At 40.1% G+C, this 24854-nt stretch overlaps 1 protein-coding gene across 1 annotated transcript in view; it reads left to right on the plus strand.

Annotated features, from left to right (window-relative positions):
- The first annotated feature begins 2040 nt into the window (after window positions 1-2040).
- Window positions 2041-24854, plus strand: part of LOC102214802 (proteasome activator complex subunit 4B-like) — a 45556-nt gene continuing 22742 nt past the window's right edge. The window contains exons 1-21 of the mRNA XM_005736505.1: window positions 2041-2353; window positions 2890-3030; window positions 5233-5349; window positions 7890-7934; window positions 8130-8279; window positions 8928-8991; window positions 9521-9595; window positions 9716-9838; window positions 9935-10027; window positions 10240-10418; window positions 11995-12081; window positions 12959-13145; window positions 13532-13621; window positions 15694-15758; window positions 15935-16085; window positions 17773-17871; window positions 18176-18245; window positions 20160-20227; window positions 20733-20936; window positions 24259-24416; window positions 24680-24775. Coding sequence (XP_005736562.1) covers window positions 2148-2353; window positions 2890-3030; window positions 5233-5349; window positions 7890-7934; window positions 8130-8279; window positions 8928-8991; window positions 9521-9595; window positions 9716-9838; window positions 9935-10027; window positions 10240-10418; window positions 11995-12081; window positions 12959-13145; window positions 13532-13621; window positions 15694-15758; window positions 15935-16085; window positions 17773-17871; window positions 18176-18245; window positions 20160-20227; window positions 20733-20936; window positions 24259-24416; window positions 24680-24775 — 2468 coding nt within the window. The 5' untranslated portion in view covers window positions 2041-2147. The remainder of the gene's footprint in view (window positions 2354-2889; window positions 3031-5232; window positions 5350-7889; window positions 7935-8129; window positions 8280-8927; window positions 8992-9520; window positions 9596-9715; window positions 9839-9934; window positions 10028-10239; window positions 10419-11994; window positions 12082-12958; window positions 13146-13531; window positions 13622-15693; window positions 15759-15934; window positions 16086-17772; window positions 17872-18175; window positions 18246-20159; window positions 20228-20732; window positions 20937-24258; window positions 24417-24679; window positions 24776-24854) is intronic.

A 24854-nucleotide genomic window follows, 5' to 3' on the forward strand; every position in this document is an offset into this window, starting at 1 on the left:
AGAAATCTCAAACAGTGTTATTTGTTTGAGAGTGTGTGTGTCTGTGTATGTGTGTGTATGTGTGGCAGGAGCAGGGGCCATATTTTACCCGTGTGTCTGGCGATGAACTAGGCTGCATATCTCCCAGCGAGGAACCCAGCTGGATGGAAGGAACTGTGTCTGTGTGTGTGTTGACGTCTCGATGCAGGTTTCCCAGACACATCATTTACACTCTTCACTCTCCAAAATGAGACTTGCATGCACGAATGCACACACTCACACACCGAAACAGGCACACAGGCACAAACACACACTGTTACTGGCTGCACAAATTTTCCAATATTTTAGCAGCGAGAAAACTGGCATTACCATAAATCCTTTGCAAAAATTAGAGGCTCGATGCGTGTGTGTTTGCATGTGTGTGCTTTTGGAAGTGCTGTGTGCAGAAGATTGTGAGCTATGAAAAAACTGATGGAATACAAAAACATCTACTTCGGCTGGGATCTCTCTCTGTTTGGTCTTCTCCCTGCTGAGTCAAAAAGGCATCATCATCCCGAATCACATTTTCCATCTGTACACTCCACTTGTGGACTAATGAATCTCACAGATGTGTGTGCACACATGCATGCGCCTGTGCCCATACAAACACACTCACACAAAATCCCAACAAATTTTCTATTTCCAGATACCTAGAAACATCACAGCGGAGAACAAATAAGAACAGAGACCATGTTTCTTCCTGGAAGTGGTTCAGTGACGGAGACAGTGAAAGCAGGTGCTGTCACTGCTCTGGGAGTCAGAAAAAGCCCAAAAGTAATAAGATCTGAGGGGATAGAAAAAGGTAGAGTTGGGTGAGATTACTTGGCAGAGTCTAGCGTGACACGCTTGGAGTGATATGCTGTGCGGAAGGCACACTCTGTTCTGGGATCTGTCTCAAAGTCCTGACTCTGTTAGTCTTACACTGTGTTTATGGGGAGAAAATAGTTTTAAAGAGGGCATCCACTATGGTCTCAAAAAAACTGATTGAAGGCTACAGGGGCTATCGCCAGAAGGTAGTACTGAAAGCAACAAGAAGACCTTTAATAAGATTGAGGCAGGATGAGAAACAGGGCACTTTATGCAATCAGGCAGCTTAACAAAAGCGAGGTGGTGTTGCAGCAATTGTCCCATTTCTCCAACAGTAACTAGACCAGAGAACTGAAAGGGCTTCTGCATTATAGTCTAAGTCCTTGCTGTGAGCAGAAACTTCAGTGCCAGGCAAGCCAGACAATGACCTGCAATTGCCGCCCCACTCTAAGCATAGTGGTCAGAGAATTACATGGGCTTAAAGGAAAAGGATTTACATGGACGAGTGCACAGTGAAGCAAGAATGGAAAAGGTTGGGGATAAAGGTGTCATAAGACAGAAAAGGTAGGCATGAATGATATGATGAGACTTGTTAAAGACTGTCCTTTATTTATATATGATCTAAGCTCATTTCTGCTTAGTTAAATAAGTGTGTAGCATGCAGATAGATAGGTGCTGATTCATCTGACAGAGTGCAACCCTTTGTTTATCTCAGTAACAATCACTGCGAGGTCAGTAGCTCTACAGGTCAGTAAAACAGGACAGCATTAATCCATTTATCAGATATTCTGCAGATTAGCCTGCAACGCGCACGCTTCTGGGATCTGTAGTCCAGAGTGACGATTTTCTGAATGAATCCGAGTCATTTACACAGTGCATGAAGGTCTTCATATATCAAAGGCCTCTGTTATTAGACTCGGTGGTGCTGAAATCAAAGCTTGACCTCAGAATAATGCGCAATTTCTAGCAACCGGTAGCACCTCATTTCCATCAAACCCCCTGCCGTGCGTCACGCTCAGCGCACGTACCCTACTGCTCCCCCACCCATGTGCCCAAGGCGACCGGGCAACCATGAGGTGTGAAGTGAGAGTTGACAAAGCGCCCGGCACTGCAAGCCTGAGCGAAACCGGCCCCCTCTGCGCTCAGGGCTTAGCCCGGCTCAATTAGCGTGACATACTTTCCTCTGTGATCGCCTGCCTTCCGCCCGGCTTCTGGACACAGCGGATTATGCCCACTAACTTCGGCTGCGCACTTCCCAGGAGGCACAACAAAAAAGTTTTCTTTACCATTTTACACACAGTTTCAACAGAAAAGTGACTTGTATGACAGCGGAAATGACTGTGGGCAGGGATATGGCTGAGTTTATTCCTCAGAAGGAGATTGTGTATAATGGCTTGCTGCCTTACTCTGACCGGTTGGACCACGAGGCCACGGAACTGTTGGCGGAGATCAAAGCGAACCTGTGCAGAGCTGTCCTCCTCAGAGAGCTGTGGCCCGGGGTCGCTTTCTGGTCCAGGAAACTTTTCTCGTAAGTACTGAAGCAAGGTTGGCGTATGATTTAGACTACCCAAAGGTAACTTAACCCATAGCCAAAGATTCATAACAGTGGGCTTAACAATTGCCTGCATCTTAAAATAAAATTGTGACAGAGTTAAGCAAAGTTCATCAGATAGTACATTTGATTGTTACATTTGAAATAGACTGCAATCTGTCTGTGGTTAGAGGTGGAAAAACTTTAAAAGTGTCCATTGCTGTATTCTTAAGTCTGGAGTTCCAGGAATATTAGTGCACAAAAGCATTTAAAGAAGCAGCTACTTGGTGTTATTGACCTGTCTGCCTTAAGAGGACATCAGGGCATAGTGTTCTGCCTTATAACTTTAATTAAAGGCCGAACCTTAATTCATTGTGTGACTTGGCATAAACTCAAGTTCAATAGATTAGGTTTAGTGTTGAGACAGTCGTACACTGTAGCTGTGTAAGCCTATTCACTGTTTCAGAATATAGGTTAAGTGTAGGAAGTAGGAAGTGATCACCTGTTCGCTCAGTGTCCTCTCTCACCCTTAGGTTTCTGAAGCTGTACGGCCGCAGGTTCAGTAAAGATGACCACATCCTCTTCATCAAGCTGCTGTATGAGTTGGTCACGCTCCCAAACCTGGAGCCACACATGATGCAGAGCTATGCCAGGCTGCTCATTCAGCTTCTCAAGTGGGTGTGAATGCAAATGTACACGAATTTAAACAGGGATGTTGGGGTGAGGGGGTCATGGTAAATCATAAAATCCTCTCAGAAAAAATGCCAAACAGAACGAGCTGGATATTGTTTCGAAATTAAACGAGTTATGATGAATTTAACTGTCGACAGACCTTTTGCCTTCATGAACACGTATTAGGAGGGAACTCATGTGTGATGGCAATTACAAATTGCATCTCAGAAAAAAGATCATTTTTCAAAACTTAAAAATTAGTTATTTATTATTTAATTAATTTATATTTAACACTTTCTTGGAAAAACCTAAAGCCTGAATTATCCATGATGCAATGCATGGGAAGACGAATTTCAGGGCCTAGATGGAAAGAAGAATAGATGCAATGCTGCACAGTAAAATAAGTGATAAATAAAATAATAAATAAACCAGAAATACATATATAAGTAATGTACAGCATTTTTATGGCGATGAAAGCCACCATCACGCTGAGGAGAAAGCTTAACTCCTCTGCATGATCCTCTCTTTTCCTTCCTTTTAGTAAAATGAGAACAGAAAGCCATACGATTGGTAAACATCAATGCAACATAAGTGCCGTGACATGTTAAAGTGAAATTTTGCACTTACTTGTATGCCATTTGTAACACAGTCATTTGATGAGTCAAATCATTTGCAGACCCGGGGGGAATCAAACCAAATCATTTTCGAAAATGCTGCATCTGTGTCTGAGCCTGAACCCGAATCACAAATCATTTATTTAAAAAAAAAAAAAAAAATAAATAAGCTCAAAATTTTCACCCATTGGGTATAAAATCACACATTTAAACTGAAAATATAGAAGTTAAATCTGCCCTTTGTCAACAAATGGTATGAAACAAAACAAAGGATCTCTGCAAAATATCTCCTATGCTCTTATGTGTTTCCCAGATGCCAATAAATGCCAGATCATCCTCTGAAATGTCAAGTGGAAGTTTAAAGTAGCGTAAAATATTGATACTTGGTTGGTATATTGTGTTAATATCTTACAACCATAGAGCGGAAGTTTAAATTTCCTTACACGCACAAATGCACTCAAAGACACTCTGAAAGTAAGTACAAGGGACAATAAAGCATGCTGGCTTAACATTTATTACTCTTTAAGCGATGCTTTTGTCTCTCAGATCAAATTTGTCACTTCTCCAGCGACAGTAGGGTTTTCTCCAAGACGGTCACATTAATCACTTCCCATTTGTCACCAGTTGTTTTCAGGATTTTCACATCCATCACAAAACAACCTCTTAATGTAGACGTCATTTGTCTGAGTGTTTTCCATTAGATGAAAAGAGAAAGATCTGGGCTAAGCGTATATGAAGTGCCAGGTTTCAAAGCTGAGAGATGAACATCAGGTCTCAAAAGGCTGCTTTTTTTTCTCATCTTTTGGATTTCGCCGTCATTTTCCCGATTGTCTCTTCTTTCCTTCATTTTTCACATCTCCCAACTGAGAGTTTGTTCCATCGTTGTTAGATGAATAAGTGGGGAGGATTTAGAGGTTGTGGAAATCATGCATATTCTCAACTACACAGACTCTCAACCTATTTCTGAGGTTCAATCCCTTAAAAACTGTGATTTTACAAAGAGCAAAGTAATACAAAAGCACAAAGAGAGCAAAGTGGAAGTTCTCAGGAGGATTAAAAAAACTGCTCCTTTTTAAGCTTAGAGTTCTCATAAGGGGCACACTATTACTGTGCAATCTAAAAGCTTAACAAGGTGTTTAAAAGAAAACAACAAAAAGTAAAGTCAATGCATGGTTAGCCTGCAGAAACCCAATTATGCCCACTGCTAGATCTTAAAAATGTCTAATTTTTTTCTCAGTGGAGTGTTATGAATGTTGGATCATGAGTATTTTATACCAAGTGAATCTACGCCTGCAAATTACTAATGCCTGCTGCTGTCAGTCCACTTATGCATTATTGAATACAAAGAATCACAGCGTTGTGTTTGCATACATGCCAATAAGATGGCAGTCATCATGCTGAGTGCAGCCTGTGAGGCAGTGACTCATTTTCTCCACGATTACAGACTCTTTCAGACGCCCTGTGGTCTTTCACTTCAATATGACATTATTATTATTGTTAGAGGCTTAAATATCTAATAACCTACCAGGACCCTTGTAAAAGCATTATAAATAGGCCAGACAGCTGATAACGGACTTCTTTTTCAAACAGGAAGAAAGAACTTCTATCACGGGATGACCTCCAGCTGCCGTGGCGGCCGCTCTATGATCTCTACGAGAGGGTTTTCTACTCCAAAACCGAGCACCTTGGGCTCATCTGGTTCCCTAAGTATGAAGCTTTATATTTAATTGTAGCTGTTGTGACATATGGTAAAGTGCAGTATCAAGATATGTGTTTTGAATTAAAGAAGAATGCATACACAGTAGGAAACCTGTTTTCTTTCCTGCCAAAAATGACATGAGAAGATTGATGCTACTTTCATGTCTGTGTGTTAAATATGAAGCTACTTACAACAGTAAACACAAAACCAGCAAACCGGCAAACTCAAAGGCTCAGTTTCTGAGACATGGATTATGCCTAATCCTAGAATAAATCCTTTTTTCAAATGAGATCTTCATTGTATTTCTCCTTTAGTCTAGGACTAGGCCTAATCCATGACTGGGAAAAAGGGTGAGGGAGTAGAAACAATGAGAAACAGCTTGCTGGGCTCTCTGAACCGAAGGTATCAAACTCATTTTAGGCAACTGGCTTCTTCCAGCCCAAGATTATCCCACATTGGCCAGGCTCCTAAAACCTTTTCATAATCACCTATTAAAAAATATTTTTTCCCTTTCTAAAGAACTGCAAGTACACACTGAACAGTTTGTTGTAGTTACAAACAAAGACTACTGTAAGTTAAACCACTTGATTTAACCAGTGTAGTGTTGTAAGCAATGTGTAATTATTTATTTTTTTGGTAGTAAGCCTATAAAAGTCAACAGACTTCGACCCTCCAGCTTTGACATTAACACTCCAGAGAACTATTCTCAAGATTAACATCCATACAGTGACAATCCTAAAATGATGTCTTCCATTTCTGTACTTTTTACACTCTGCAAAGTCATCCAGTGGGCCAGATTAGACTCTTTGTGGTTTCTGGCCTACAGGTATATATTCTACATTAATAGACTACACTGATCATAACTACAGTACCTACCAGCATCACAGTTGTTTTACTGAGGTATTGTGCTGGACCAGTAACATCCTTGTGTGGTTGACATGAAGAAACTTTTCCTAAAGAACATAGACTGTAGCCACGGCTTTTCACTCCATTTGCACCAGTTACTAACCGGCCACTTTGATAGATACACATCTTCAACTGCTCTTTAACACCAATTATCTAATCAGGTAATCCAATGGCAGCAGCTCGATCTATTTAGGCATGTAGATATGACCAATACAGTCTGCTGAGGTTCAAACCAAGCATCAGAATGGGGAAGAAAGGTGATAAAAGTGACTTAGAAACTGGCATGGTTGGTGTTGCCAGATGGCCTGGTCTAAGTATTTCAGAAACTGCTGATCTACTGGGATTTTCCCACAAAATCATCTCTGAGGTTTCCAGAGACCGGTCTGAAAAAGAGAAAAAAGACAGTGAATGGCAATTCTCTGGTTGAAAATGCATTATTGGTACCAGAGGGCAGAGGAGAATGGCTCCAAAAGCAACTCAAATTCACTCATCGCAAAGAAAGTACTGTATGCAACAGAAGACCACACCCAATGTCATTCCTCTCAGCTCAGAACAGGAAACTGAGGCTACATTTGCACAGGCTCAAAGAAGATTGGGAAAACGTTGCCTAATCTGATGAGTCGCAGTTTCTGATGCAACATTCAGGTGGCATAAAAAACATGAATGCATGGATCCATTCTGCCCTGTGTCATATAGAGGGCAGAATGGTGATATAATGTTGTGGAGGATGTTTTTTGGCACACTTTGGGCCCCTTAGTACCGACTGGGGATCGATGAGACACCACAGCCTGTTTGAGTATTGTTGCTGACCATGTTCTTCCCTTTGTGACCATAGTGTAGCCCATCTTGGCTGCTTCCAGCAGGACAACATGCCATACCACAAAGCTCAAATCCTCTTAAACTGGCTTCTTGAACGTGACAGTGAGATCATTGTACTCAAATGGCCTCCACAGTCCCTGAACTCAATCCAATAGAGCACCTTTGGGATGTGGAGCAAGAGATTCACATCACGGATGTGCAGTCGACAAATCCGCAGCGGCTGTGTGATTCTATCATGTTAATATGGACCAAAATCTCTGAAGAATGTTTCCAGCACCTTGTTAAATCTTTACCACAAAGAATTAAGTGTCTCAGGAGTGGATATTGCATTCCATTAAAAAGCAGTATCACTCCTTATAATTCACCCAGTGGCCGCACTGGAAACTTACAGCTGTGTGAATCTGTGTAATCACCATCAAAGGTCTTCCTGCTTTACTGTTTTAAATATTTTATATTTAGATTTGGGTTCTGTTTTAATGCTTTGAAAAAGTACTGACTTGTAATCAGACCGCACTATGACCACACCCATCACCAAAGCGAGGCTTTGTTCGGATGTTATGTACATACCTGTTATGTTTTGTTACCGTGTATTGCTTGGTTGCGATGCTGTTGTGTGTGTGACATAATCTGTTGCCAGACACACACAGTCACACACAAACTCATAAAGAGAAAACAATACCAGCCTTGCAGTCACAGCTGGTACAAATCTGAGTTGTGGTCTGAATGTTGAAGGTTTGTTTATTCCTGATGAGGACATGTGGATCTCACAGCATAGCTGAGACACACGCACACACTCACACCTCCTCTCTGTGCTTATTTGCAGCTCCGTGGACCACATTTTGAAAGCTTTGATCAAAAGCTGCAGACTGTAAGTCTCATCCTCTGTGATCATATAATTTGGGCAGCAGATAATGTGCTGCTTTGATCTTCAGTTGAGCTATGTACTGTAGATCATTGTGTCTATTTGCACCTTTAGCCATCTTTGCTTGTCTGCATCTATTGGTGCTCACGTCTATCTTTGTTATATGTGTGTTTCTGCGTATCTTTTAATGATTTTTCTTAGGTATTTCCCTGCATCATCCACCAAAGAGATGCTGGATGAGTGGCGCCCCCTGCTGTGTGTGTTTGATGTGGTCATGCAGAAGGCCATCAGCAACATGGAGCTGTTCCTGCCTACCATCATGCCCCTGGAGGAACACAGCCAGGGCTTCCAGTAAGTGGGCCAACTTGAATGGCTCTGGTTTGAAACAGTGTTATCCTCCAAGTACAGCTTGTCAGAGCCAGAGCTGACACAAAGGGTACACAAAGAGGTACAATATGTTAAACTTGTTAGTAAATCTCAGCATTTAAGGGATTTGGCTTTTTCTTGTAATGTTCAAAATGCATAGCCACATTTTCAGGCTCTGTAAGCATTTACACCTTTGCTCCTGGGAGCTTTAATGAATAGCGTTCCTCTTGCATCAGCAGTGCTTCCTTGCTCTCTTTGTTTTGCTAATATTTTGCTTTTTTTGGAAAATCTTTGCCCCTCTTTCTCTGCACTCTTCATGGCCATGTTCCAGCTACCAAGCCTCTTCAAAGCCTTCAGTGCATTCTTTAGTTCATTCACTCCTTTGCAAACTATTTGTCTGGATTTATTCTTGGATTCATAAGTACTTTCTGCACAGTTTCCACAATACATCATCTTTAATACTTTATTTTTCCACTTCAGCTTTTTTTTCCTTTCTCATCCAGAATATACAGGGGAGGGAATGAGATCATATTTTGGGGAACTTGAGATTGATGAGGGGGATAAAGCCTCAGGTGTGTGTGTCATTGGGTGTGAATGTAATGGTCTGTTTTCTGCATGTGTGTGTGTTTTCAGGTTGTGGTTTGATGAATTAATGAATCTTTGGATGTCATTGCAAAATCAGCCAAGCTGGGAAGGGGTAAGACACAAACACACACACATGCGTTCAATACTTCAGGCACTTTTTGCTCTTTCTGAAATCATTTGACACTTAGTTTTAAAAACTGTTCACTGGCTTGAAAGTGGAATTCTTTAAGCCACAGTGAAGTCAAAATTAATGAAAATTCCACCTCTCAAAATTCTTCTTAAATCTGTCACACCAAGCAGCAGATTTTTTAAAAAGTTTTAATTTATTGTGTGATGGATCATGCAGCTTTCCATTTTTCTAAAAGTGCAGAGTAATTCCAAATGACACAGATTTCTACATTTCCCGATGGCAATGATTGAAATGTTGTTAAAGTATTGTCAGTTTCCACTCAGCGCAGATAAGATTTTCCACTTTGGTTTCCATTCAGCCTCATGGGCCACAGTGGCCTGGCTTTGCACATTTCCTCCTTTCTTCTTCAGCATCTCGTCTCCTTTTTTCCCATTTTTTTTGGATGACACACTTCACTTGTGGAAACATCCTTTGTCCTCACAGTGAATGTTTGCCTAATGTTCTCTTACAGCACTTAGTGAACCTGTTTGCTCGCCTTGCCAATGATAACATAGGCTACGTGGACTGGACCCCTTATATTCCCACAGTGAGTCATTAGCAGAATTATGTTTGTATACAAGTGTTCCCGTAAATGTGGTTTCCTGGGAACTCATGGGCTGTGTGAGAGCAGTGGAACTATTGTTTGTATATGTGCATGTCTGGATAGATCTTCACCAGGATCCTACGAAGTCTGAACCTTCCAGTTGGGGTCAGTCAGATGGTGTCACCTCGATATCTTACCAACTCCTATGACATTGGATACATAGTGTTGTGGGTGACAGCACTTCTGGTACGCAGTCTTTAGATGTTTCTGGCGAAATGTGTAAGAAAAAACATTTACATTTCATTGCAGCCGATTACTTTGCTCTTTTATATACCCCTGCAGGGTGGACCAGGAAACCCTGCACAGAAAGAGCTGACCTGCCTCTTCAACAGCATCGCGTCCTTCTACCATCCATCCAATCACGGTCGCTGGCAGGTAAGCCTCTTCCTCTCACTCGCATGCAAACATGCACACACTATGTGAAACTCCATCTTCGGTTCCTCATTTGATTTATCGCCTGTCATTCGGGACTTGGCTGGCTCTCTTTACGCAGCAGATTAATAACAGAAGGAAATCTCAGATCTGCTCACAGCAGACTGTGAATGTGGCTCTGGGTGATAATTCTTATGTCTAATGTGTGTCTGCAGTCTCGACTGATGAGGCTGCTTCAGCGTCTTCCAGCGAGCGTTGTGCGCCGTGTGCACCGGGAACGTCACGCTTCCCCTTGCTGGATCACACTGGTCCCTGAGCATCAACAGTTAACAGATGCGGATCTGCAGGAGTTCACCCGCAGCCTCACTGGAGCCTCCCTTCTGGCTATGTTCAGGTACTGCACTCTGATGGCTGTTAGCCCAAATGAAGGCTTTAAATAGGAGCTATTATTATCACTAGCGTTGTTTTATCAACTATTCAAAATGACCCCTATTTTCTTATACTGGAGCTTGGTTCTGCCCCTCAGTTCATCTACTGTCTGAAACAAGCTGTTTTGGCTTAAATGCCTTCTTCTGATTGGCTGCCCCTTACAACCAAAAGAACAGCAAGTAGGTGGGGCTTCAAAGAGAGACAAGAACTGAAAAAAGCTGTATCAAAGTGGATGTTTAGAGTAGGATGAAGTCCAAGCCACTGGCTCCCAGGGACTACATGTGCTTACCTCAGTTTTTGAAACTTTGACTATGTTAAATAGGAACATCTGTAATGATGTAGAAATGACAGAAAAAAAGGAAAAGCGTAATGGGTCCACTTTAAACTGCTTTTCTACACAGTTCACTTGTGATACATACATATGTGCATGCATAGGGCTACAGTACAGATGTAAATACAGGCATACTCATACACACACTCACATGCTGTTCCTAATTTTGACTTGACTTGATAAGCTTATATAGTGACTTCTCCATAAATCTGGACATTTTTCTCTTAACAGCTGGATCACTACACTAACAAAATATTAACTCCCCACCATTAAGCAAGCGAGAAAATAATCAAGCTGTGCTAATTGCTATGAACATGAAACACAGCAAAACAACACGAGCGGCTTTTAAAGCCAAGCGTACGAAAAAAGCACCAAACAAATAGTACAGCAGGAAATTATGAGCAAAAAAAGTCAAAACAGCGGAAACAAACAAATGAGCATTAATGAAAAGCCCCCCCACAAAGAATAAATAGTGATTATATTAGATGTTAGGTAGAGCCACTCTGTAAAAATAGTTTGTAACATGACATTTAAAACAAAGACAGTGCAAGCGACCCTGTGTGGGAAGTCCGATAGAAATGATATCCACTCGTGCAGAAATAGTTACCATAGGTGTCATTGTGGGTGTTGGTGTGAGCAGTCTGTTGCATAGTTTGAGCCAATTAATGGTCTTGCTCACCGGAGTTTAATGACGAGAATTTCTCCCGACTTTCTTTTATTTTTTTGAGCCAAAATTCAGGTTCACAAATAGATTTGGTTCCATCTTCCAACTATCCTTTTTATCTCGATGATAACACTGCTGTTGTTTCGAGTATCACAGCTACCAAAAGTGTCCAGCTAATATGAAGATCGGCAGGTCAGCCTTTGGATCCCTAAAACCTCCAAACAGCAAGGTTAAAACTGGCTTAAGACAAAAGGTGTTACATATACATGAGTCATATTGTGTTTGCTTTGGTGTCTCAAGTCATCATATCAATGTTCCCTGGGTTGTAACTATGTAAACAGCCAACAAACACACCATCTGAATAATTGCCTGCCAGTTATCTAACTGCTGTGTCTCGCTAATGAGTTCAGTCGCTTCGCCTCCTCGGCCTCTGCCTAATCTGGACAAAGACAGGTCATCTGTGATTAGTGTCTACGTGTGTCGTTGTTGTTGTCGCTGCATTGCATGTGCACGACTGTTCATCTGCCCTCTCCTGGTGATTTGCAGTAAAACTGACAGTACAGATGCAGCGTACGCTCTTCAGAACCTGGCTCTCCTCACACCAGAGCTTGTCATACCACCTGTTCTTGAGAAGTAAGTATGTGGATATCAGCCATCAAGCCTTTTGATGTACTGTCAAAAACATGCTGGTGTAACATCATTAATATTAATGATTTTTTTTGCTGCTTTTTATCATTCTTTGCCTTACTTTGAAGTGCTGTCTAAGTTTTAGTGAATATAAAAAGAAAACATAATGTTGGAAAAACAGTTATTTACATAGGAAACTGTTTGCAGTTATATTTGTTTTGATTTGGGAAATTAAGCAGTATTAGTTACAAGTACTGCTTGCTTGATGTATGCCTTTGGATGGACAGTTTCAAAGTGTTTGCCTTGATAATGTACAAAATCTTAAATCTGGATCATTATTCAATATTTAGATAGAAGTATCTTTTTATGGGATTTCCAAATTGATGTGCGCAGTGGTGTTGAGCAGTCATTCTTTAGGCCTTCTGAAGGTCTTTCAAACTTGCTTTTTCACCCCTTTTTCAGTCCTATTGTAACCATTTTTCAGTGGAATATTTAGTTTTTTAAATTTTTTTCAAAATTCCTTGGGTGAATCCTCAAAAAAAGAAAAAAAAGAAAAAAAAAAAAAAATTTGCAACAAAAAAGGAATTGAAAAAGTCCTGGTAGATGAATACGGCATATCCCAGTGTGGTGTGAAATAATGGGAAAAAATCCAGCAGCGGAGCTGATCCATTGATTAATGGTCTCAATGGAAGGGTGGAGATATATCTATCTCATATTTCATATTTTTTCTACTGATGTCCATTAACATGCACTGTCGCTTTACACAAAAATCAAAATTAATAATAATTAATGTACACTTTTATTTAGAAAATCAGCATGCACTGTCCCTTTTATCCAAACTGTTTTTGTCTTATTTATCATCCTTGTGTCTCACGTACAACAGAACCTATGCAGCAATGGAGACCCTGACTGAGCCGCACACCCTCACTGCCACCCTCAGCTGCATGATTGGGATGGCTCGCAGTCTTGTTTCCCCTAACAACCATTACCCAGAGGGCCGTGTGCACGTGCTCCCACTGCTTATGGGCTCTCTGCCAGGGGTGGACCCCAATGACTTTAGCAAGTGTATGGTGAGTAATTGATGCGTTGATGAGGAATAAAGAAGAATTGTTAGACAAGTAGACAATGCAGCTCTCACTGATTAAATTCCCATTTTTTGTTGCATATTCAGGTCTTTCCAATTAATAATTCCTGAAAGTGGAATGAATAGCTCGGTTTGAAGAACTTTGCAATTAATACGGTTCAGTCTTCAGTTTCTGCTTGAATTGTAAAATGGATTGGTTCCCTCTTCTAGTGTGCTCATTTTCTTCAGACTATATTAATCCATCACACCAGAATAAATTAGTGCGTTTGAAAAAGTTATTGCAGCGACATCTGGTGAGGTATTTAACATGCAGCGTGATCATGTCAGATGATGTAAATTGATAAGTTGCACCTGCTGTGTCTCTCTGTCCAGATAACGTTCCAGTTCATCACCACCTTCACCACACTGGTGCCTTTAGTGGATTGTTCGTCTGCTCCCTCCCAGCGCGATGATCTCACAGAGGTATGCACATGATACATATTAACAAAGATTAACTAAACATAATGGAGAGTCTAAAATCACATATTGATGAGCCAAAAGTTTTTGTAACTCGGGGCTATCTTGTGCTTTTGGCATTTACTCTTAAAACTCTGGGATAAATTGGCATCCACTACAGCACTTAAACCGCCTACAATTAGAAGTTAAACCTTTGGGATTTTAACAAAATGAGACAACAATTATTTTGTAAGAGAAGAAGTAAAAGAAGAAGAAAAAACTTTCCCTTTCTACACTGAATTACAATATTTGGAGGATCCATATGACATATGTTTGTCGGTATGTTTCTGTTGTTTTTTTCTGTTGCAACATTGTAGCTTGATTTTGTCCAAAAGCAAAAATAGTCTACTGTTATTTTGCAAATACCTAAACCATGGGTTTGAGTATTATGTCCATGCCGTGATATTAAACATTCCATTACACTACTTAGCATAAAATTAGAAATACTGAATAAGTCAAGAGATACTCCCCAAACTCATCTTTCGGTACACCTCACTACTAACTGGAAATTGAGACTCATCAGTCCAATTTTAGTGACCCTATTCCTGGTTGTATCCTCGCTTGAAAGTTCACAGCTGACCAGAGTAGGACCTACTCTTCTGGTCTTCTGCTGCTGCAACTCATTTACTTCACAGTTCGACATGCATTCAAAGATGCTTTTCTGAATATCTTGGCTGTAAGAGCAGTCTTTAAAGTTACTTTTCCCTTCCTGTCTGCTCAAAATAGTGTGGCTATTTTCCTCGGACCTCTGGTATCAATAAGGTATTTTCACCCAGAGAACTGATGATCACTGGATATTTTATCTTTTTTGGACCATTTTCTCTAAACCCTTGCTTGGGAAAATCCCAGTAGAGCAGCAATTTCTCAAAATACTCAGAGCAGTCTGTCTTGCACCAACAGCCATGTCACCTTTCTTCCCCATTCTGATGCTCAGCTTGAACTTCCGCCGGTCATGTTGGTCATATCTACAAGCCTAAATATACTGAGTTGTAGCCATGTGATTGGCTAATAACTAGATAACTGCATTAAGGAGCAAATTAACTGGTGAGCTGTGAGTTTGCACCATTATTAGACCGGTTTACTGAAGTGCACTAAGCAGTCAGCCCATTGTTTAAATTGCGTATTAGCCAGAGCATACGTTTGGATGCTTCACCATCATTGCACGGCAATTATGAAATAAATGTTTACCTTATGAATAATATTAAAAACAAACAAGATTTTTTTATATTTAAAGCAACAGTGTAATCATAATTAATAAAGTCATAATTAATAGCTGCTTAATGCCAGAAGGTGACACTGATACTATAAAAGTGAAATATACTCTTCTTGTGCTACTCATAATAACTGAAGAAAAAGAAACACTCACTTTATTTACACTATTTACAGTCCCTTTTCCTTTTTACATCTATTGTACAGTGGGTGTCAGCCTGTGTTATAAGACACAATATTGCCACCTACATACAATACTGAGGCGTCAATTAGTTACTAGCGCTGGATATTTTACAAAACTGTAGCATCGTATTAATATAACATTAATATAACAAATAACATCATTTCAATTGAGCGAATAATAACTATTATTATGATTAGCATTGTAATATCCCTCATTTGAATAATAGTAACCTTAAATGCTTAATTTACATTTGTTGAAATATACTTATTTGCTACCTCAATGACAGTTTGATGAAAGCACTGAAATAATTTTCATAGACCAAATGTACAAATGGTTGCATGGCATAAAACTGCCAATAGGGGAAATCACTTGCTAGGTCAACAGCAGCAACAAAATCTGCCTGCCAGAACCTTTAAAGGTCACTAATTGCAATATAGCGTGATGTTTTTAAACTTTACAGAAATCAAAGCGTAAAAACTGAGATGTGGATTTTCCTGGTAGCCAGCTGCTTAGTTAACCCTCCTCTTTCTGTGTCAGAGTTACACTTCAAAAGCTTTCTTCCGAGACAAGCACACATACAAAGAAATAAAATAACGCACTGTAGTATTCTACAAATACTAATCATCTCTTCCTTTCTTCCTCACAGATTGAAAAGGATCTGTGTTTCGCTTCGGCTGAGTTTGAAGACTTTGTTCTGCAGTTCCTGGACAGGTAGAGATACATTAACAAGTCTGTCATTTAGTAAAGCTTTGTTGTCAGTGTCTGAATGCGAATGCGTCTCTGTTTGAAATGCACCATTTTTTTTTTCTCCATGGCGCTGTTGACATTTTCATTACTGCGGAGTGTTTTAAGTGTGTGCTTGTGTATTTGTGTGTGTCTTTGTGCAGGTGCTTTGCTCTGATAGACAGCAGTACCCTGGAACAGACACGAGATGAGATGGAGACGGATACTCAGACTCATTTGGAAAGCCTGGTGGAGTTGGGCCTTTCCTCCACTGTGAGCACAATCTTAACACAGTGCTCGCTGGAAATATACAAGGTAGTGCATTAATACGCACCAACACTTTCAAAGCTTTCACTCTCTCTTTAATTAAGTTTATTAATTCAGTCCCCGCAGTACTCTGACCTTACCCAAACAATTCTTTATCACCTCCTAATTTAGACTGCTGACCTTAACATGGCACATATTTCCATAGCTATGCAAATGATATCCAGCTATATTTAGCAATGAAGCCACATCACACAGTTCAGCCAGTGAAAATTTAGTGGCTTGGCTTGTAATTTTCTGCTTCGAAATTCAGAGAAAACAGAACTTATTGTATTTGGCCCTAAAACCAGATTTACTCAGGATGACATTACCTTGGCCTCCTCTACTGCTATGCAAAAGCTTGGAGTCATTTTTTAACTAGCATATATGGTTCGCAAAAAAATAGGCTTTTGAGTGCCTTCTCTTATCTGTGCATTGTTGTCAGAGATTGACGCATACAGTCTCTAAGTGCTGCTGGAAAACTAGTCCATGTATCTAATACATCAAGGCTTGACTATTATAATTCCTTATTATCAGGCTTTTCTAAAAGCTTTTTGAAAAGCCTCCCACTGATACAAAATGTAACAACGCAGTATGGAGAGTACTGACAGACAATGGAAAGAGATGATCCTATTTCTTCAATATCAGCTTCTTTTCACTGATTTCCTGTAAAGTCCTGACGCATTCCCATCTCAGGACGTCAAATGATGCCATTTTCAGATGCCACCTGCGTCTCACCATTACGCACAAGGTGACTTTTGGCATCGGTGCCTTGATGCATTGCCCCCGAGAGACGTTAACAGTCCTTTCTCAGAGACCTCAAAAGAGGGACGGCGGTGGGGCATAAGCCACAGGTTTATTAGCCAGGAGACCATTGTCTGCAGCTTGTTTGCACCTTTGTGTCACTTTAATTCCACTTGTTTCCACTTGCTTTTAACTTTCACTCACTGGTGAGGTTTAGATAACACTTCCTCACTACAGCAAACCTACCCACTGAAAAACATGAGTAACAGCCTCCATCTCTCTAATGCCATAACCTTGTGTCACCACAAGGACACCTTGTGTGTAACTGAGACACACCACCACAACTCCACTGAGAATGAGAGCAGGTTGAAAATCCAGGATTTAGTTTATATCCTTCCCCTCACATACAAAACCCACAGAGTGACCAAGCTCTGCTGTACTTAAAAGACCTCATAGTGCCGTGTTATCCCAGTAGAGCATTTCATTATCAGACTGCAGGCTTACTTGTGATTCCTAGTTTCCAGGTCTCCTCTCTCCCATGGTACCAGATCCTTATTTGGACTGATGAGGCAGACTTTTATAATTATACTTAATAGCTAGGACTTGATCATGTGACCCTGATCCATCCCTTAATTACACTGTAAGTGCAGACAGAGAATTGGATGTCTCAACAATGTTGGCAGAAGGCTGCCGCTCTATGAGCCTGGTTCTGTCAGAGGTCACTTCCTGTTAAAAGGGAGTCTTTTTATCTCACTGTTGCCAAGTGCTTGCTCAAAGGGGATGAATGGAGTTTCTATATTGTTTTAGTCTCTACTTTACCATATAAAGTGTCTCATTTGATGGTTATTAATTGAGAAATGATATTTATTTCTAATATTTGTCCCTAAATAAATAAATGAAAATAGCATTAATAAAGTACATCACTCGATCTTCTTAAATCCTTCCTCTGCGTTAGGTTGCATTGCAGAAAGTGTTTAACTTTGCCACCTCAAACATCTTCGAGACATGCGTGTCAGGCAGGATGGTGGCTGACATGTGCAGAGCTGCAGCAAAGGTACGTATATGTTTAGCTCTTGTTCTCAATTTCCATTTTATACAATATGTGAAGGTTTTCATTCAAGATAATTAAAGAATGTCAAACAAAGATTTCATGTGCTTAAGATGTTGGAAAATGCAGTTTTTCTCCACTAACATGTTCAATTTAGCTACATGCATATTTACTATGTTATGGCCTCATTTTGATGGTTTACTGTTTGTGATCTTATGCATGTATTTGTGTTTGTGCTTGGGCATCTAAATGTATGTGTGCATATCTATGTGTGTACTTTCTGGATGTGCACATGTGTGTCTGTTTGCAGTGTCATCCTTCCGAGTCTCTCCGACTGTTTGTCCCTCACTGCTGCAGCATCATCTCCCACATTACTGACAGTCAGTATAACTGTGCAACAGTTCAGTGTGTGTGTGTGTAGTAATGTAACTCTGTTTGCATTAAGGCTGTTCCAATAAGCGTTAAACTAGTTAATTCAGAATTCATTCAGTGATAAATGAAACCTGCAGTTTGCAAAGTAAATAAAAATCTTCATTCTTTAATTTGTAGAACACTGTTAGTTCATTTATGATCTCAAAGCAATTAGGAGGTATTATAAGACACCGTATGAGGTCATAAGAGAATTTAAAGTGAAATTGTAAAAAGCAAGTGTTTTTCTCTAACAGTAGTATTCTTTAGCAACTGGTGGTGTCTAAGTGGGACAAATTTAAGGGAAATTAGAAAGAAATTAGAAACTGCGTGAATTAACTTTGAGACTTGGCTCATGTATGTGGTCAGCCCAGTTGTATGCAAAAGCTTGGGCAGGCCTGGAAAAAGTATGTTGGCCAAAATTTCACATAATGAGGTCAGTGTATGTACAAGTAATCCCTGTGAGTCAAAAGCTCAGACTTCAGACTGCTCTAAATGCTTGGTTTCAGACAGTGGATGAACTCAGAGGTGGCGCCAAGGCCCAGCATAAGATAGACAAGGGGGGGAATTTGAACTGCGAATCATGCAAAATCACTTTAGTGGACTCTGGGAAATAAGTGAAGATAGAAGTTTGACTTTAAAAGTGCCCACTTCTTTAAATGCTAGTTGACAGCTTTCATTTCATGAACTTAAAATGAGAAAATGTTAATAGTATGTGTGACATGTGCACTTTGGAGGGAAAGTTTCCTTGTGATATACATCGGAACAGCTGTTTTACTTGAAAGTTTTATTGGTCTTCTGGCTCCTGGCTCCACGTTCATAGTTACCTTAACCTGCAACTTGAAGACATTTCAGTTTGCATATAAAGCTTTACACTCCTTTACAAGGACCAATTTGCATAATTTTCCATGCCTGTGGGGTGTTACAACATGAGATTGTAGATTTAGTGATGGCAGTAGTCTAATAAATTTGTTAAATAGTGCATACATCGGAGAAGCCAAACAACCACTCTACAGATGCGTAACATAGGAGCCACTTCAACAATATAAGACTCAGGTGTGCACATTAAAGGAGAAAGGAGACTCTTTCGAGGATGCCAAAGTTCCATTTTATAAGGAGAAGTAGGCAAGCATGTTCCCTGTGAACGACCGTTATTGAATAGAAGTTTGAGACCAGCTATCAGCTTGTCCAGGTGATGAAGCCCTCATTCAAATTCTGATTTGTCTCACCTCAACAACTTGCATGATGGCATGGTGGGGCAGTGCCTCACAAAGGAGCCTTAATGACTCACATGTTGTACCCTGATGACAGGGTGGCTCAGTTGACTATCACCATCACCTCCAAGGGGGCACCAATAATCTGAAGAAGTATATTCATTAACTTAAATTAAATGTAACAAAGTGTAACATAACATTTAAGAGATGGCTTTGACTGGCTATCATTGACAACAAAGTGTGTTATTTACTTGTTTTCACTCACGTGCCCACTTTTGCATAAAACTGGCTTGTGTTTTTTACATTTTGTGTCAAATACGTCAAAATTAGACCAACGCTTTAACAAGACTTGACATACTATGCTAGAGTAAGCAGCACTTTAAGCTGAGTTCTAAATTTTGGACCATAAGATCCTCAAAGTGGTAAAAATAATATTTTTGTCAAGCAGATTAATAAAAAAAAACTATACTAGTGATTATTAATTAACATTAGTTAAGTTAGTTAAAACAGCTTTAGATGCATTTTATACAGGTAAACTAATAGGCTGCCAGCTATGCAGCTCACATGGCCAAACAAGTGAATTTTGATCCCAAAATTCGACAGTAGGAGCTTGATCTGTCTGGGGAGCAGTGAAGTACATAATCCAGCTTGTTTATGTGTGTGTGTCTGTAGATGAGGAGCTGCAGAGTGAAGATGAGCTGGATAAGGAGCTGCTGTGGAATCTCCAGCTGCTCTCTGAGGTGAGAGAAGGACACACACACTCCTAAAAACGTAATGCGTGTGACTGATTATAACAATACAAGGCTTTATTGTGAATCTAGAAATGGCTGTTTGCTTTAAGAGAAGTTAATTTTCCTCACTACTGCTTGAGCGATTTGCACATTGGGGATGCCTCAGTGGAAAACACTGAAAACGTACGAGACCGGCTGGTGTGTTTATCTGTTTTTAAATTTAAAAGGCTATAGTTGTGACATTGTGAGAACCAAAAAAAAAAAAAAGAAATACAGCCAAAAGACTTTTTTTGCATCATACACCCTGCACAGTCATAAATTGCAAAGAGCTTTATTGGTAACCAGAAAATATTGATACTCTTTCAGGTTTGTTTTATTGCTCCTGAGAGCTTACCGTGAGTGGGAGCGCACCAGACGCTACGATTTACTGGAGAACCTCAATATTTAAGACACAACTCTCCAGTGAATTGCCTGTGTGTTCATGTACTCCTGTGTGTGTGTGTTCTCTCATTAGGTAACCCGTGTGGATGGCAAACAGATGTTAAAATATCAAGGCGACCTGGAGCGGATCTTGCGTGTGTGTGTGCGTCTGCGCTGCAAACGGGCGTACACACTCGCCTGCAGTCTTCTGGAGCACACACTCCGATCGTTTTCCCTCATCTATCCCACTGAGTACCGCAGCACCTCTGGCAGCTTTGATACTGACCTCCCTATTTGGGTAAACACACACACACACGCACGCACACACACACACAATATGGCACAAAGAGATAGGAAAGAAAACATCGGCCGCCATTATTTAATCCTATAAAGTGATGCTGAAGTTAAAGTCAGCTCCTTGCCTCTAGTTCCACATGTTGTATGGTTATTGTTGAAATAATATAATATTAAATCTGTCGCTGGAAAACTTTGCCACTAGTTGGACTTTTCCAATTCTAATATGACAATCTGAAAGCCTTCATTAAATTTAAAGTAAATACACCGCTGGATTATATTACTGACTAATGCTGCTCCCTCTTCAGTCAGACAGCTGCTCACAGGTAGACATGCGAGTGGTGGAGGGGTTGAAACATCAGCCAAAAACCTAAAAAGCCAGAGAAATAGATGGGAAATTTTGCAGCATAAATAGACCACTAAATTGGGAAAGTATGTGACGTGAGGCGTGTATGATGTGAGCAGAGTGAGCCATTTTACCTGCCTATGCAGTTCCTTGACTCTAATTGCTTAGTTTCACCTTATGCCATATTCACTAACACCCGCGCAGGCGAACTGGCTGTTTTCACAGACATTAAAGTATTTAGTGAGTCACAGGAAATGATTAAATCTTCTAGGAAATGTAAAAGGCCGCAAGCTGAACCATTACAGCTGCTCTGTATTGTCCTTTAATTTATAATGCTATCTTACAGGTTTAATTATTGCAATGCAATTTCCTTTTGCATTTATAAAGCCTAGTTCACATAAATGGCTACACTTCTGGGCCATATTCTGGCCAATACTGCCCGTACTCTGGCATGAAAAATAACCACATCTGTGTTGTTCAAGGAAATTAAAAACATAGTTTCCCAAAGCTGGAAGTCACAAAAGCAAGAAATCCAAGGGGATCACGTAATTTTTCTTTCCCCAATAACTTCTAATATTTGTTTTTTTGTGCAGTATTGAAACGTTACCTATTTATTTATAAAACAAATCCCTCAATACCAACATTTTGTGATTGATAAAATCCACAGTGGATGAGCCACATACCTCTCACGGATAGATCTATATATTTTTAGAAAGGAATAAACAAAGAAAAAACAGTTCTTCATGAAATAGGAAGCTGTGGTTTTGTAAAGGTCAATGCAATTTTATGCAATTTTTTGCTCAACTCCTCAAATTAAAGCTCAGTGCCACAGTGGATCATGTGCATCCATCTCCCCCTGTCCCTAGCAGCCTCCTCTGTAACACCAACCCTAAATCCATAAATGAACTGTAACTTGAATATGTTTTGTTAGAAAACTAAAAATAATAAAATAACAGTGTCCAAAAATGTGAAAAAGTGGAATAAGTTCAGATTCCATGAGCCCAAAAAAGCTGCAGAGTACACACCATGAAGTGCTAACACTCACTAATTTAATTCAGCCTGTCACTGATGACAGTGGGTTTACATTTAGAGGAAGGATTGTGGATATATTGGACAAATTATGTTGAATGTGGAGCTGTCAGGCAGGAAGAAAAGAGGCAGACCACAGGGAAGATTCATGCATGCAGTGAGAGAGGACATGCAGAGTGTTGGTGTGACACAAGAGGATGCTGGGGATAAGGTGAGACGGAGGATGATGATCTGCTGTGGAGACTCCCTAAAGGGAGCAGCCAAAAGAATATTATGATGAATCTGCTAGGTAAAAATATTTATTTAGTGTTAATCTGGACTCTAGGTAATACAGATAAATATGACAGTGGTATTTAGATATTTGGGTCAATCTGCTCACCTCTAGCAATCAGGCCGAGCTATCTCATGAAGGTGATTATAAATCTAAAAAGTGAATACAGGGTTAACACAAGGTTTTCCAAATAAGCCACAAGTGTTGGATCTGACTGATTTTACAAATAAGATATAACTATACGATTTGGAAATATAAGGAGCTTACACACATAGTACAGACTGAAAGCAACACAGCTGCTTCTGACAATTTAGTGGTATAAGTGTCTTTAAAAAGTGTCTTTAAAAGTTTTTCCAAGGGTGGAAAACATGCACTATACTCATAAAATCTGTCCTATTTGAGGCCAGGAAGGAAAATCGGCAAAAATGCTGAGTGTGTAAATTAACAGGGTATCAATGCTCCCTGTTAATACTCACTTGTAATTCCATTAACATTTAGAGGTGCGTGAGACAGTTTTAGTTTTTATTTGTTCATCTGCAGTTCCAGTGTCTGAGAGTAAAGATTAAATATTAAAGATTTAATTGTAATTTGCGCATTCGATCAACAAGTCAATTGTCAACAGGTTTTAAGATCATATATTAATGCTTATAGAGTAATGAAATTGTTTGTAGCCAACAGGAAAATGCAGCACTAAAGTTGCATCTAAGAATCTATATTTATTACTGATGCTCATCTGGGAAATGCTTTAGACGCTATTATGAAAGCAGATCCTCTTACAGTCTGTACACAGAGGTCTGAGGCATCATCACAGATTGGTGATGCTATATTCCAGATTATTAAGTGGTTAGTAGGCAGTGACTTCATACCTGTTGATCTTAAATCTTAATCTTTTAATCTTGAAGATGGCATGAAGTTGTTATGGTAATGTTACCAGCTGAGAAGTGAATCGCCTTCATAACACTGAAAACCCAGGGTTAAATATGACGATACCTAGATAAGCCCAAGTCCTCTTTTTGTGCTGAAGTTGTCTCTTTAAAAGTTACGGAAAATTCCTGTAAGGCAACAAAATTACTGCATTTTAATGCAAGGTCTGAAATGTCCTTTATACCTTATGACAGCTGGAGATTTGCTGAGCTCCTTCTCCTTCACTGTTTATTTCATTCCCCGAGAGGGAAAAAAAAATGTCTGGATTACTCTTTTTTCTTTAAAAAAAAAAATCTTGATGATATTTTGGCGCAGGAGTGCTGGGCTCTTGTGTTTGTTTTGATGACTTGATGGCAGTAATTACAGCTATGTTCCTCTGTTGTTTTTCACTGCTTTACTTTCTTTTTTCATTTCTAATACCAACCTCTTTTCATTTGCAGTTCACGGTCACCGATTCTGTACTTTAAGATTCATTCTCCTTGAATTTCTTTTTAATTTCATTTCAGTGCTTCGCTAGTTGGATTCAGCTGCTTTCATATGATAGTAGACCAGTCTCTTGCGTCATTTTTTTCCTATTTTCCATTGAGTTTTGACCTTATGCTTAACGTGTTTAAGCATTTAAATACAAGTTGATGACACAAATTTGTGGTTTTGAGGCTGACTGGTTGTGCTGGTTTAACTGACAGTTCTTCCAGTGGAAAAACTGGCAGCCACCCTCTACAACTATCTGACAAAATGTTCTGCCTGACTTTCCAGGACTGGGGCAGACCAGGAGATGTGGCAGCGTTGGGTGTGTGTTGGCACGTGCCTGGACCGGAGGAGGAAAGCTTTGTTTTCCATCTTTTGTCCCACCTCCTGCACCCTGAGCTGCAACGAATCAAGGGCCACGTCTCTGGAGAGCAGCCAATGAGCAGGTGTACTGTCATTTCTCTCAGTTTTAAGTATTCAGACGCAATTAGGCAAACTCACAAAGATAACAAATAAAGGTGTAGCCTGTCATTAGTGATAAATGAGCTTTGCCTGCTTCCATAAATTACATGACTTCAGTCTTAAATATCTGTAAGCCTAATTAGGGGTAAAGAAGGGGAATGTTAAATTCAGCTGCCAAGAAATTCAGAAATTCCTTGAACATATAAACACACGCGCTCAATGAGCTCATGTGTTGCCTGATTCCCAGAGAGGAGTTGTTGCAGAGTCTCGCTATTGTGCAGCACTGCCTTCTTGGAGCTGGAAATCTGCTTCCCCCACTGGATGGACCACACGCATCCGACCTGTGAGCCCTATACCTGCATACACACATGGACACACACCCCCTACACACGCACACACACACACACACACACACACACACA

The sequence above is a fragment of the Pundamilia nyererei genome, unplaced genomic scaffold (assembly GCF_000239375.1).
Source record: "Pundamilia nyererei isolate P.nyererei 1_Seehausen unplaced genomic scaffold, PunNye1.0 scaffold00069, whole genome shotgun sequence".
Lineage (NCBI taxonomy): Eukaryota > Metazoa > Chordata > Actinopteri > Cichliformes > Cichlidae > Pundamilia > Pundamilia nyererei.